This window comes from Gobio gobio, assembly GCF_949357685.1.
Source record: "Gobio gobio genome assembly, chromosome: 11".
In the NCBI taxonomy this organism is placed as follows: Eukaryota; Metazoa; Chordata; class Actinopteri; order Cypriniformes; family Gobionidae; genus Gobio; species Gobio gobio.
Window position 1 is genome coordinate 37,442,633 of NC_137104.1, and position 14,761 is coordinate 37,457,393.

Below are 14,761 nucleotides of genomic sequence, written 5' to 3' on the forward strand. Positions count from 1 at the left end.
AAAGACTATCTGGGACTTGTCACAGCACTTAAATATTGTATATTGATGGTTTGGTGGCTTCTATTGTTCTCCTAATTTGTAAGTCACTTTTGGATAAAGACACCTGCTAAATTATTAAATGTAACTGTAACTATCCAGACACATACAGTGTGGACTCACCTCCTCAAACAAAACAAAAAAACTAAATAGAGCAGTAAATAAACACAAATTAAAGACTAAAGGAGGAGAATGGAAATTTGTTTGCCTTCACGCCCTGACGAAACTTACCAATTTACAAGATTATCGGAATGCATAGCTGATATAAAAAATTGGATGACTAGTAATTTCCTGCAACTTAATTATTGGACAAAAAAACCTCCACAAGTAGTAACCTAGAATACTGTCTAACACTTGATGGCTGCTCTGTAAAGTCCTCGTCATCAGTTAGGAACCTGTGGTCTTTGATACCAATATTTCATTTGAAAGACACGTTTCTAGCATCTGTAAAACTGCATTCTACAATCTTAAAAATATATCTAAATTATGGCACATGCTTTCAATGCAAAATGCTGAACAGTTAGTTCATGCGCTCATGACCTCAAGGCTACATTATTGTAATGCTCTACTGGGTGGTTGCCCTGCTCGCTTAATAAATAAACTGCAGCTGATCCAAAACGCAGCAGCTTGAGTTCTTACTAGAACCAGGAAGTATGACCATATTAGCCCGGTTCTGTCAACACTGCACTGGCTGCCTATTAAATATCGCATACATTTTAAAATCTTGCTTATTACTTACAAAGCACTAAATGGTTTGGCCTCCCAGTACTTGAGCAAGCTTTTAACAGATTATGTCTATTGCGGTCACAAAATTCTGGCCAGTTGATAATACCTAGAATATCAAAATCACCTGCAGGCGGTCAATCCTTTTCCTATTTAGCACTTAAACTCTGGAACAGTCTTCCTAGCATTGTTCGGGAAGCAGACACACTCTGTCAGTTTAAATCTAGACTAAAAACACATCTCTTTACTATGGCATACACATAAAAAAAAAATTATTTATATTATTCAAATAAATTAAATGATTGTTAGGCTGCATAAACTAGGTCAGCCAGAACTGGGAACACTTCCCATAACACCTGATGTGCTCGGTACATCATAAAAAGAATGGCATCTACGCTAATGTTAGTATCTCTGTTTATCCCGAGGTTTACTGCAGTCTGCTGGATCCGGGCCGTATCCAGATCAGATGGTGGACCAGACATGACCAACGCATCCCTGAAGTGTCTACAGAGACTGTGTCAATTAGACTCCCCCTGAAATTGCCTATTCAACACGGCATCCTCAATAAACCCGCCACCGGCGTGATGACTCAGATCTTTTCGAATATTCCTATCTAATAAATTGCCTTATCGACACGACATCCCAATATACCGTCTCCGGCTTGATGACTCCGATCTTTCAAATATTCCTATCTAATAATTGCCTCACTGACACGGCATCCTCAATAAACCCGTCTCCGGCGTGATGACTCCGATCTTTCAAATATTCCTATCTAATAATTGCCTCACCGACATGGCATGATGGCCAGAGGAGAACTGGCACCTCGACTGAGCCTGGTTTTTCCCAAGGTTTATTTTTCTTCATTATGCCACCTGATGGAGTTTTGATTCCTTGCCACTGTCGCCTTTGGCTTGGCCTGCTCAGTTGGGGACATTCAATTTTCAACTAAATATTCAAATACATTTTGAACAAAAGCCACGTTTCCACCAACTTTCCCCAGGAACTAGGAATTTTGGGGTGGTACTTGGTGTGTTTCGACCGCGGGAACAAGGGTCTAAAGGAAGTTCCGGGTAAATATTCCCCCCTCCAAACGGCCCTGCTCTCGAGGTAGTACTTTTTCAATGTTCGGGAACTTTTGGGGGTGGGACTTGGGCGCTAAACATGCTGATTGGTTAAACTCACGCAGCATTTTATTTAAACCGACATTTTTAAAAGTCTTGCGAGGTTCGTTCTGCGTTCAGTAAATATGAGTCGTGCTCTTTCTGTCCAATGGCGCACGTTGTCTCATCAATCGCACAGTCAATGTCCGTAATAGCTAATTATAACATATGTCTTATTTTAAATCTAGCTTTCAGAATACGCTTTAGTATCAGTGCTCGTCTCCTTTCCGCCGTTTTGTTAATTACATCTTTAGTAAACCAATACATAACTAGCAAAAGCAGCGCTGCTTGCATCTCCTCCATATTTGTTATTGTTGCAGACAGTGTCACTCAAAAATGATTACTGTCTATCGCTGACTGGGAGGAACAGTCGCGCGCAGTCCCACGTCTCTGGACTAATTTGCCTAATCTTCACGGTACTTTAGACCGCAGTGGAAACGCAGACAGTGGCAGGTCTGGGGGAAAAAAGTTCCTGTAAAAAAAATTCCTGGTACAAATTATTCCGGGTAATTTCGGTGGAAACGGGGCTTAAATTACTGATCTGCCCGCATTGTCACTATATGATAATGGAACTGAGCTGGATAACAACAACATTTTCTCCAGAGCGGCTGTACAGCCGAATCAAATTCTGTTGCATTATTTTCCTGTTTAACACTGTGAAGCTGCTTTGAAACAATCGGCATGTTAAAAAGCGCTATATAAATAAAGGTGACTTGACTTGACGTCATAGACAAAATGCAAGAACCAAAGTGGCGGTTATATTATGGGGCAGAATATTTTTATTTCTCTAACTCATGAGGTACAGCCACCAAAGAAGTATTTGGACACTTACTTCATAATTAAAATATATTAAAGTTGCAGTATGCGGTTGAAATGGGTACTGCAGTCTAAATTCTAAATATCGGAGAGTGTTGTTTGTCCCGCCCCCTCCTCCTCAGACTTGAAGCTCACGCGGGTTGCCAGCTTGAGCAAGTTGATTGAGTTGATTTATTCGCGTTTTAATATGGTCTCGTTCATAGAGATTTTTTTAATGGATGCTGAGGTTTTTTAGGTCGGACTCGGGTAGAATCTGCTAGCTTCCATGGCAGCAATATGCTGTGTTATCCACCAACTACTATTGGGTAAACTGGTGGCGTGCGGTATCACACATGCCAAAACAAAAACAGACATTCCGACATGGAACGCACATTTCAAAGTAGCATAACTGGCTGTATCATTGTTTTTTTGAGAAACAAGAAGGTGAATTTAGCATTTTTCTTAAATAGCTGCAAGCATATTATGGTATTTTTATGCTTTAGTAAAGTGAAAAACATACATACAGCACCTTTAGCATCATCGTATTAGATAAAAAAAGATCTAAACAACTACCATCTGCAAAGAATGATGCAAGTTTTCTCAGAACTAACTTCCCTTTTCTGAGCCATTTTGCTTTTTTTAAAACCAATGAGTAGTAAAGTAACATTAGTGGATGTAATTAATATATCGTTTTTCAAATTCATAAGATTTTTCTATTGTTCAATTACTTTATGGTGCCACTGTGTATCCAAGGTATTGCATTTCAGAATCAACACAAAACTGCAAGAAAATATATTGGAAAATAATTTAGTTTAAACATTTCTGAATTAAAAAAAAAAACTTTAATCCAGGTTATTGTAGTAACCAGAATAAATGATCATGGCCATCATTATTCTGACCATCTGCTCCGTAAATTGCACAAATAAATCTAATTCATAAACATTATCAGCCTTTTCTCTCAGGCTGTGAGATAATGACATTTGGATCTGTTTTTCTCTCTGTCCACTTGGAGAACAGGGGAGGAAACTGCCTTTTGTTGTCCTATAACAGTGAGCAAAGACAAAGTGTCTCCATTCATGCAGACAGAGCTATCACAGACTACCCCTGTCCGGCAGTCTATCAAACCAGCAAGAACACAACAAATCTGCACTGACGACTGACCCATAGACTCAATAATCTATGCCACATAAAGCAATTATTATGTACTCATTATTTGTAAACCATAAAAAAGAATGCTCAGCTGTGTTTTACTGTGTGCATCCATATACCAAGTAAACTGTGAGGTTCTGAGATGTTTTTACTAGCACATCAAATAATTTACCAGCATAGTTAACCACAAACAATTCTAGCCAAGTACTTTGCCACATTATAGTTTTTGGATCTGAACAGTTGCTGAAAAATGCCCCATAAAATGTCATCAAATGGCTTGTTTTAGCCTACAATACTGGCCTCTAGAGGCTGCTGGGTAAAAAGTATAACTACTGTTTGGAATGGCATACTACTAGCAAGCTAATATTACTATTTATGCAGTACAGTGGTGTAACGCTTTTGAGTAAATGTATCTTCTTGGCTATTTTGTAGTTTAACTGAGTATTAAAGATATTAGCAACTTTTACTCTACTTGACTAGATTTTTTAATATTTATATGTGTACTTTACTCCAATACATTTGTAATGAGTAATGCAATAATACATTACATTTCGCATGGCACCAAAACTTTTTCTGCAGCTGTTTATCTCTGTCTCAAAACTACTGTACATCTTGTGTGTCTTGCCTTTACCCAAACTTGTTCACTAGGCTACTTTACATGGGTGCTTCTCAATTCTTATTTGTGCAAGCTGTTTCCTTTCCTTGCGTCTTAGCTCCACCCGTTCAGGATGCGAGGGAAGGTTGCAAGGAAAAGATGTGAGGACGGAGGAATTGAATCACGTGTAATGATATATCCTTGCTCCCTTTAACGGCACTTCAAAGCGCCGTCAATTAGTTATGAATCTACACCGCTGGATTTGGCTTGCACGTTGGGATTATTGAACATTAGAAATAATTATTTATATTGTAATAGTTTCAACCTCCACAAAATACCACATTTGTCCGTATTTCTTTATATTACCAATTATTGAGTCAATTATCAATTTTACAAATTTTACATTAACTTTTCACTTCAAGCAATGATCGCTTTTTATATCAGGGGACATTTCTTGTTCATTTAATACAAAAATCCAACAGATACCTATCTTTAATCTTGCAAAAATTGCATATTCTATACTGGAATTTGCTGTTTTTGTGCTGTTTTCGATTTGGTAAATGTGAGGTTTTGCTCTTCAGATTAGCTCTAAAATGCATGTTTCTGTATATATTTCTAATAAATATTTGTCCAAAATAATCATTAAATGATGAGTAAGGTGTTTTAAAAAATATTTTGCTCATGCATCTACATTAAATCATCCATTTTGTGTATGTCCGAGAAATCAGTGTCAACTGTGTTACTCCCTATAAAACCCCCTATAAATCAGCAATAGTTTGTTCCAAAGTCACATGTCCAACATCACGTGGTGTCACTTGTTTTTTTGGAGGGAAATTTTGAAAAAAGTGTGCACATAGAGTAGATTAATTGACCGTCAACTGTGTTACCAACTTGTTCTGGTGAACTTGCGTCACATGTTATATTTATAAATGTGTAGAGAAAGAATATAAAAACATAAGTTAATCAAGGTCAACTACTAACTTGTCCAAGGCCAGCAGTTTGCACAAGGCCCTAAAATGGCGGAAAAACTGTGTTACCCGTCAACTGTAACACTTGACAAGGATTCACATGGTGGACAATGTTGGCAATTCAATTTAAATTTAATGAATTGCTTGTACTTACATTTGTTGAATAAAAAGAGTTATCATTTTAAAGAGCATTTTCTCTTTTCCTTCTAATGTGTCCTGTCAACAGTGTTACTCCTGTCAACTGTGTTACTTTGTCTGTCAACTGTGTTATGTGTGGTTTGTATGTCATAAATCTTTTAAATGTGAACTAAACCATCAGAAAAATAGATGGGGATATCTCTGGAGATGGAAATCTTGTGTAAGGATGGTGAATAATACTAAATTCAGCATACTGTGGATTTATGACACAGCATTTGTCCGTAAAACAGTGACAAAATAATGAATCAAATGTAAATTTTTCATTAAAGGGGCTATATGCGTTTTTCTGAAATTTAAACTCGCAACTGACACCTGTGGCCAAAAAACAGAACTGTTCTTATTTTCTGCTCGCTCTCGCAGCGGTGGTGACGTCACATCCGCAGACAGCGCGGGAAAAAAACGACCCGCCAGAAAATAGGAAAAATAGGATACAGGCTTATAGGTGCACCCACTGTGAGCGGACAAGGTGTCAGTATGCTCATCAGGAGATGTTTGAGTCATAAATGGTAAAATAAAAAGGCTATTGTTACGTTTATTTTGGGGAAAAAGTTGCATATAGCCCCTTTAACATATTTAAAAAGTCATTAGAGCTTAAGTTTGCCAAATAATTAATTTAGCACATTAAGGGCATATATTATTCAACCACCTAGTTTATTGATCGAAAAAGAAAACTGATTTCCTGACATTTTGGCTGACATGAAATGTACCCCTAAATATAGAATGACTATTACTAACAATTCATTATTCCCAGTTATTAACTGCCTTTGATTTGTTGTATAGTATTACAGTTTGTTTAATTTTCTTGTGCTTTGATTGAATTCTGCAACTGTCCTACTACAGTTGTAATTTGACATACATTTGTGTCTAGTACATGTAAACAATAATAATAATTAATAAACTGTGGCAAGATGTGAAGGGGGAGGAGAATTTATATGTGTGCCATGTTTAGTCAATAAAACACTTCTGCAAAGAATACACCTGTGTCTCCTCGCTCATGACTCCTCAGGAAGCCTCCTCACTCCTCGCCTCCTCGAGGTGCAATAAGAGATTTGAGATGTCCTACAAGATGGCTGAGCTCGATCGGTTTCTGGGTCATAGGATGGAGGACGGAGGAGCGAGGAATTGAGGAGGGATATTGAGAAGCACCCCATGAATGTGAGTGCATTAGCAGGTAGTTGCTGAATCACAGGTGTTTCATTTATGAGATAAGAGTAACCGGTCCTACTCAACTCGCTCCGAGCGGGATTCGAACCGTGGTTTCAGGCGAGGGGGGCGGGCGCTCTAACAAGGAGGCTAAAGACTGCAGCCTCTATAGCATCAGTCGCTAGAGCACATCTTGAGATCAGGGGATTGAGGTTTACACACACAGCTCTTACTGGCCTACGTCCGTTACACTCACCCCCTAAACCTTACTCCCATCCAGGTCATGGAACCAAATGTAACCGGTCCTACTCAACCCACTCAGAATGGGATTCAAACCGTGGTCTCTGGGGTGGGAGGCGGGCGCTCTAAAGGTAGGGACACACCAAACTGACGCCAAAAAACTAGCGCTGATGAAAGCCGACTGTGTTGTCACCTCACATCGCCTCCGTCAGGGAAATAAAACTGTGCTTGAACACACCGAAACAACTAAAGTCAACTGTCAACTATCATGCACATTCTGCGTGTAAAGGAGATAACTGTCAATTTAAGCATATATATTTGTCTATATTCGTCATTCAAAAAGGGAAAGCGAAACTAAGACTGCAGGTATACAAAGCAGCGCTTGCTTACTGTTTTGAATATCAATCATGCTGATCACGTTCTTTATTCCACTCTGCTCGTTATTATGAAAATATTCGCTCAGTTGAATGCGCAGGTAAGATGATGTAGCGACTGAGGCGAATCAGACACATAATCGCCTGTTACATTTAACAAATATGTTTGAAATGCTTTGTGCTTAGTAACAGACCTTCCCCCAACACAACAGAGAACGTCCTCAGTCACCCTGGAAACCAAGTGATAAGACGTTTTACGGCCCAAAAGAATGTGGCCACATGAAAAGTCCACAGTTAAAGACACAAAGCCTGTAAAACACAAACATTTGCCTCAAGTTATAGACAAACCCATGCACCCCAGGACACTGTATTTACACATATAACTGTCTTGTAAAGTGTCCCTTGTATGTTATTTTGTTTATGCATGTCTTATGAACAACTTACTATTTCATGTAACCTCATATATTGACCTTTTCTAAAACTAGGTCTTCTAAACATTAGATCGCTCACACCTAAGGCGGTTATTGTAAATGAAATGGTCACAGATAATAGTTTCGATGTACTTTGCCTTACTGAAACCTGGCTTAAGCCAAATGATTATTTCGGTCTTAATGAGTCTACTCCGCCAGGATACGGTTATAAGCATGAGCCCCGTCTGATTGGTCGTGGCGGCGGTGTTGCAACAATCTATAGAGATATTCTAAATGTTACCCAGAAAACAGGTCACAGGTTTAATTCATTTGAAGTACTAGTGCTAAATGTTACGCTATTAGATGTAAGAAAGAAATCTGTATTATCTCTAGCCTTAGCTACTGTATATAGACCTCCAGGGCCCTATGCTGATTTCCTAAAAGAGTTTGCAGACTTTCTCTCAGATCTATTGGTCAACGTCGATAAAGCATTAATTGTTGGAGATTTTAACATACACGTAGATAACACAAATGACGCGTTAGGGGCTGCGTTTACAGATCTATTAAACTCCTTTGGGGTTAAGCAAAACGTCACTGGTCCCACTCATCGTCTTAATCACACACTAGATTTAATTATATCACATGGAACCAACCCAACCGATATAGATATTATACCACAAAGTGATGATGTCACTGACCATTACATGGTAACTTGCATACTGCGTACTGCTGAAATCTGTCATGTTGCGCCACGTTATCGGCCAGGCAGAACAATCCTTCCAACCACTATAGATAGATTCTCAAATAGCTTACCGGATCTGTCTCAGCTGCTAAGTGAACCCAAACAAACAGATGAACTAGAGGAAATGACTAGCAGTATGAGCACCATTTTCTCTAGTACATTAGAAATTGTAGCACCAATTAGATTGAAAAAGGTTAGAGAGAAAAATAAAGCACCATGGTACAACAGTGCTACACATGTTATCAAGAGAGAAACTCGTAACTTAGAGCGTAAATGGAAACAAACTAATTTAGAGGTCTTTAGAATCGCATGGAAAGATAGTATGTCACGTTATAAAAAGGCCCTAAAAGCAGCCAGAGCTGAGCATCTCCGCAAACTAATAGAAAATAACCAAAATAATCCAAGGTTTTTATTTAACACTGTGGCTAGACTAACAAATAAACAAGCATCGCCTGAGCAAAATATTCCGTCACAGTTTAGTAGTAATGATTTTATGAACTTCTTCGCTGACAAAATAGAAAGCATCAGAAACAAAATTGTAAATGTACAATCATTAATGATGTCTTATGATTCAACCGCAATTATCGCCCCTCAAGAATTACTATACCGCTTTACAACTATAGGACAGGAAGAGCTAAATAAACTTATCATTGCATCTAAACCAACAACATGTTTATTAGATCCAATACCCACTAAACTACTGAAAGAGTTGTTACCTGTAGTGGAAGAGCCTCTTCTCAATATTATTAACTCGTCTTTATCTTTAGGTCATGTTCCAAGAATATTCAAGTTGGCAGTCATAAAACCTCTCATTAAGAAGCCACAATTAGATCATAATAACCTAGCAAATTACAGACCAATTTCAAATCTTCCATTTATGTCTAAAATACTAGAAAAAGTTGTGTCCGCTCAATTGTCCTCTTTCTTGCAAGAAAATGATATCTATGAAAAATTTCAATCAGGATTCAGGCAGCATCACAGCACAGAAACCGCACTCGTTAAAATCACAAATGATTTACTTCTAGCTTCTGATCAAGGCTGTATCTCAATACTAGTTCTACTCGATCTTAGTGCTGCGTTCGATACTATAGATCATAAAATACTATTAGATCGACTTCAAAATTACACTGGTGTTCAGGGACAGGCATTAAACTGGTTTAGATCGTATTTATCAGACCGCTACCATTTTGTCTGTCTAAATGGGGAAAAATCAAAGATAACATCAGTAGACTATGGGGTGCCACAAGGATCCGTGCTAGGCCCTCTGCTATTCTCAATATATATGCTGCCACTTGGTAATATTATAAGAAAACATGGAATTAATTTCCACTGTTATGCTGATGACACTCAATTATATATTTCATCACGACCAGATGAAAACGCTAAATTATCTAAACTGACAGCGTGTGTTGATGATATTAAACACTGGATGACGTGTAATTTTCTGCTATTAAATTCAGATAAAACGGAGGTATTACTTATTGGTCCAAAAAACTGCCCACAAAACCTCTCACAATACAACTTTAACTTGGAAGGATGTCCTGTCGCTTTATCCACTACAGTAAGAGACCTGGGTGTTATATTAGACCGCAACTTGTCTTTCGAAAGTCATATTTCATATGTTACAAGAACGGCATTTTTCCACCTTAGAAACATTGCTAAGCTACGTAACATGCTATCTATTTCTGATGCAGAAAAGTTAGTTCATGCATTCATGACCTCGAGACTAGATTACTGTAATGCTTTATTAGCTGGTTGTCCTGCATCATCGATAAACAAGCTACAGTTAGTCCAAAACGCAGCTGCTAGAGTTCTTACTAGGTCAAGAAAATATGATCATATAACACCAATTTTATCATCTCTACACTGGTTACCTATTAAGTTCCGTATCAATTACAAAGTATTGCTACTGACCTATAAAGCCCTAAATGGTTTAGCTCCAGTGTATTTAACTGATCTTTTATCGCCCTACAATCCATCGCGCTCTTTAAGATCACTAAACTCGAGGCTTCTGGTCATTCCTAGGATATCTAAGTCCACTAAAGGAGGGAGGGCATTTTCACATTTAGCTCCTAAACTCTGGAATAGTCTTCCGGATATTGTTCGAGGTTCAGACTCGCTGTCCCAGTTTAAAACTAGATTAAAGACGCATCTCTTTAGCCAAGCATTCACATTATAAATAAGTTTTATACTACAGTTAAATCGCACCAACAGCATTAATATTCTGAACAGCAGCTATGCTAATTATTTCCCATCTGCTTTTCTGTTGTTATCTCGGGACACTAGTCCCGAGGTAACTAGTTCATCAGCTCCAGTTTGTATCCAGCCTCTCATGGAGACTTCAGATGCCCCTGTGATGAGACGACTCGACGCCTGTGAAGAGACGACTCAACGCCAGCGTTGTTATGGCCTAAAATAATACATGATTGATTAACTTATCCTAACATTTTTCTTTAACATTCTCTTTCTAACATTTTTCAATGTACATTTATGAAATGCACTTTCTGTGAAGCTGCTTTGAAACAATGTGTATTGTGAAAAGCGCTATACAAATAAATTTGAATTGAATTGAATTGAATATATGCCGTGTCTCCTATCAAATTAATGCTCGCTTCACGATTTACACTTTCATATATGTCATATCCTCGTAGGAGGCAATATGTGTTAACTATAACTATATAAATGGGCACAGACCCATTGACTTCATGCTTGAAACAAAGAGCCATAAAATCTCCAGAGGAATTTCCCAGTTAGAAATCCCAACAATCTCATTGGTCATGTCTACCTCAGGAGGGTGTGACTACTCCCAGACCTTAAAAAGAGAGATCTCAGATTCCCTCTTTCTCTTCTTCTTCTCCTTCTTCTGGACACGACTCGCTGTGCCTGTGGGCTTCACACAAAGCCTCACGTGTGTGTGTTGGACAGGAGACCAGATGCCACCACATGGGCCATCAGGCCCAAACTCCTTAAGGCCTGTGCAACTTCCCCAACCTCGATGGAGTCGAAACAACCATGCAAGCTCATCATTTCTTCTTCATTCGATGATCACCACTTCAATGCCATCGGACAGAACCATCGAAACTTTCTCTTGCGATTTCACCTCGGACAGTCTTCTACAGCTCAGGCTAAATGCAAGTAAAGTACGAAATACAAATCGCTGTGTATTTAGTAAAACTGTAAATCCCTCTGTTCAGACAAAGGAGTTTATCAAAGATGATTCTTCCTAAGGTTTAGACTTTTTGCATAACCTCATCCATCTGTTCTGACCCTTTCCCTCCATCAACTTTAACCTTACCTCTTGTCATGTATGTTTTGTATATGTATGTTTCATGTTAGTTTTAGTCTTGTCCACGCTTTAGTTAATAAAGTTTGTGCACAATATGTTTGGTCCTGACTCCCTGCCTGCAAACAAATTGTCCCTTAAATGATCGATCTTGTTTATGCGCTCTAAGCGCTTATGTAAATACAAAGGAATAATTATTTTTTCTGTGGCCATGAAAGATATCCTTTTTCTAAGAATTAATTAATAATCAATACTGAACGTCCATAGGACGAACTGATTGATTGATTGTAATGTTAATGTAGCTACATCAAGTTAATATATTTAACTGATTCAAATATTCATAATTAGTCATAATGAATAATTATAATAAGTTCTGAATAATTATTAATATTTCCCCTCAGAGCTAATTTGCAACAATGATATAAAATTGGAACAGCCTTCTGTCTCTGTCGTCATGACTTCTTTGCTTGATTTCATCCCTTTTGCTCTTGTTCTCGTGCACTGGCTCTTTTGCTTCAACAGCCAATTTGAGTTCTCTCTCTAACCAATGACCCAACGCCAATTCTACAAAAAAAAAAAGATGTCAGACTCTCAAAAACGGCCCAACGTTGCCCAACGGCTGACCGTCAGCTTGGTGGACCAGCCTGGTGTCAGTCGCTAGAACGCCTCCTGAGAACAGGGGAGTGAGGTTTACATGCAGAACTCTTACCAAATGTTAGATTTAGAGTTCTCTCACTCACTACGTCTGTTACACTCACCCCCTAATCCTCACTCCCATCCAGGTCATGGAACCAAATGTAATCTACTCAACCCACTCTGAGCGGGATTCGAACCGTGGTTTCCAGCATGGGAGGCGGGCGCTCTAACAAGGAGGCTAAAGATTCTATAGTGTCAGTCGCTAGAGCACCTCTTGAGATCAGGGGACAGAGGTTTACACGCAGAGCTCTTACCAAATGTTAGATTTAGAGTTCTCTCACTCACTACGTCTGTTACACTCACCCCCTAAACCTCACTCCCATCCTGGTCATGGAACCAAATGTAATCTACTTAATCCACTCTGAGCGGGATTCGAACCATGGTTTCCAGCGTGGGAGGCGGGCGCTCTAACAAGGAGGCTAAAGACCACAGCCTCTATAGTTTCAGAGCGCCTCTTGAGATCAGAGGTGTGTGGTTTACACGCACAGCTCTTATTGGCTTCTAACAGTTACATAAGGACTAGGCCCAAACCAGCACGTCCAGTGCAAGTAGGCTTTGACTCTTACCAATAAGTAAACCAATATTCTTCCTAATAAAGGTCTTGAAAACTAATTCACTTAGACAAACATCATATAGGCATCATTAATATTGTAATAGATTGATGACGTACCTGGCTCTGGTGTTTTGTCTTTGACGGCTTCTCAATGGCTGAAACAGAAACACAGTATTAAATTACATAAAGGAAGACCATGTGGAGAATATTAAACTCTATGAGCTATGGCCAACTGGCATACTGATTATGTAGCATGATATTGATTGAAACATTTCAACACATACACATTTTTTGGAGGATTGTGTATTTGGTATATGAACAGTCACGTTTGTAGGTCAAGCTAAGTTTGTGTCAAGCTGTCAAAACTCCTGTCATAGTAATCACTCAAACAGCAAGTTAGAGCCTGTTTTGAACTTTGAACCCAAACTTCAGAAAGAAATAGTCAAGTTATGTGAACTAATTTTTCCGTCTTTCAAGCTCAAATGCATGTCAGACCCTCAATGTTTCTTGGTTGCTACATTTGTGGAAATCTACGTATTCAAAGAATACATTGCTGAGTCTTCACCTAAGGCTACAATTAGTGTCTGATTTAACCACAGTTGCTTTGTGGTTTTGAAATAACTTTCCAAAGTGGGTCTTTTTAAAGCAATCCAGATCTTGGTTTGGAAATAGCCAAAATCTGTAAAGGGTGCCATTGCGTAACATCCCAGGGAACATTTAATTTAGGGATACTGCTTGAAAAAAATAGTAAACCATGATTTGAGGATTCAGAACGCCCCTTCAGATGACGTCAAATGTGAACACACAACTCAACCACTTTACCATCCTGTGCCCACTGAAAGCAGTCAGTCATGAAAAACCGGCATATTGTTTCCACTGTAAAATTCCTTCCTCAACTTCTTCCTCAAACACTCTAGAACTTCTACTGATTTGGAAACAGCTGAAGAAATCAGTAAGAACTGACTGACAGATCAGCTGAGGGAGAATAAAAGCAGCTGTATTACCTGAGAGATATCTTTCCAGAGGGGAGGTGGAGCTTTGGTTACCCCAGCAACAGAAGAACAAGCTCCAGACCAGGACGGTGGCCAAAACCAGCACAATCACCCAGAGTAGCCGGGCCAGAGCCGGGTACGCCAGGGCCCAGTCCTGCAGCGCGTCCATACTTAGCCACTTTTCCCTTTTCCCTCTCTGTCTACTCCCTCTTTCCTCTCGTCTAGCTCCTGTGGCTGCTTCTCAGTGGCAGATGGGCAGCAGCTGTACAAGGCCACAACCCACGTCAGCTCTGGAGGAGTGCGTATATGAGTGTGTGCGGCACTCGCAACCCTGCCTGGAATATCCAGCAGCCACTCCCAGGGCAAAACATCTCTCACACACACACACCCTCATTTCACTCAGGCTCCGAGACCTGTTGGTTAATGGTAGGTAAGAGCAGAGAAATGCACCCAAGGCGGTTTAAAGCGACAACAGAGTACACTTCCTAGGTGAGCATGTACAAACACAGACATAATAGAGGACATTAATGTAAACAGTGGCCTCAAAATGTATTTTGACACTTGAGTCACACTTATCAAGAAGATCTCGAGGGGAACGGATTACATGCATCCACTAAAAAAAGACTTGAGTTTAGTCATTGCTAAAATGATTGCGAAAAGTGAGGTTAGTTCTGAGAAAAGGTCTCTTGAATCATTTGCACATT

The 14,761-nt window shown here is 39.2% G+C and overlaps 1 protein-coding gene across 1 annotated transcript in view; it reads right to left on the reverse strand.

Moving 5' to 3' along the window:
• Positions 1-14,373, reverse strand: part of pleca (plectin a) — a 150,623-nt gene extending 136,250 nt beyond the window's left edge. Inside the window, exons 1-2 of the mRNA XM_079829002.1 lie at positions 14,070-14,373; positions 13,183-13,220 (exon numbers count right to left, since the gene is read on the reverse strand). Coding sequence (XP_079685128.1) covers positions 13,183-13,220; positions 14,070-14,226 — 195 coding nt within the window. The 5' untranslated portion in view covers positions 14,227-14,373. The remainder of the gene's footprint in view (positions 1-13,182; positions 13,221-14,069) is intronic.
• Positions 14,374-14,761: the final 388 nt, after the last annotated feature.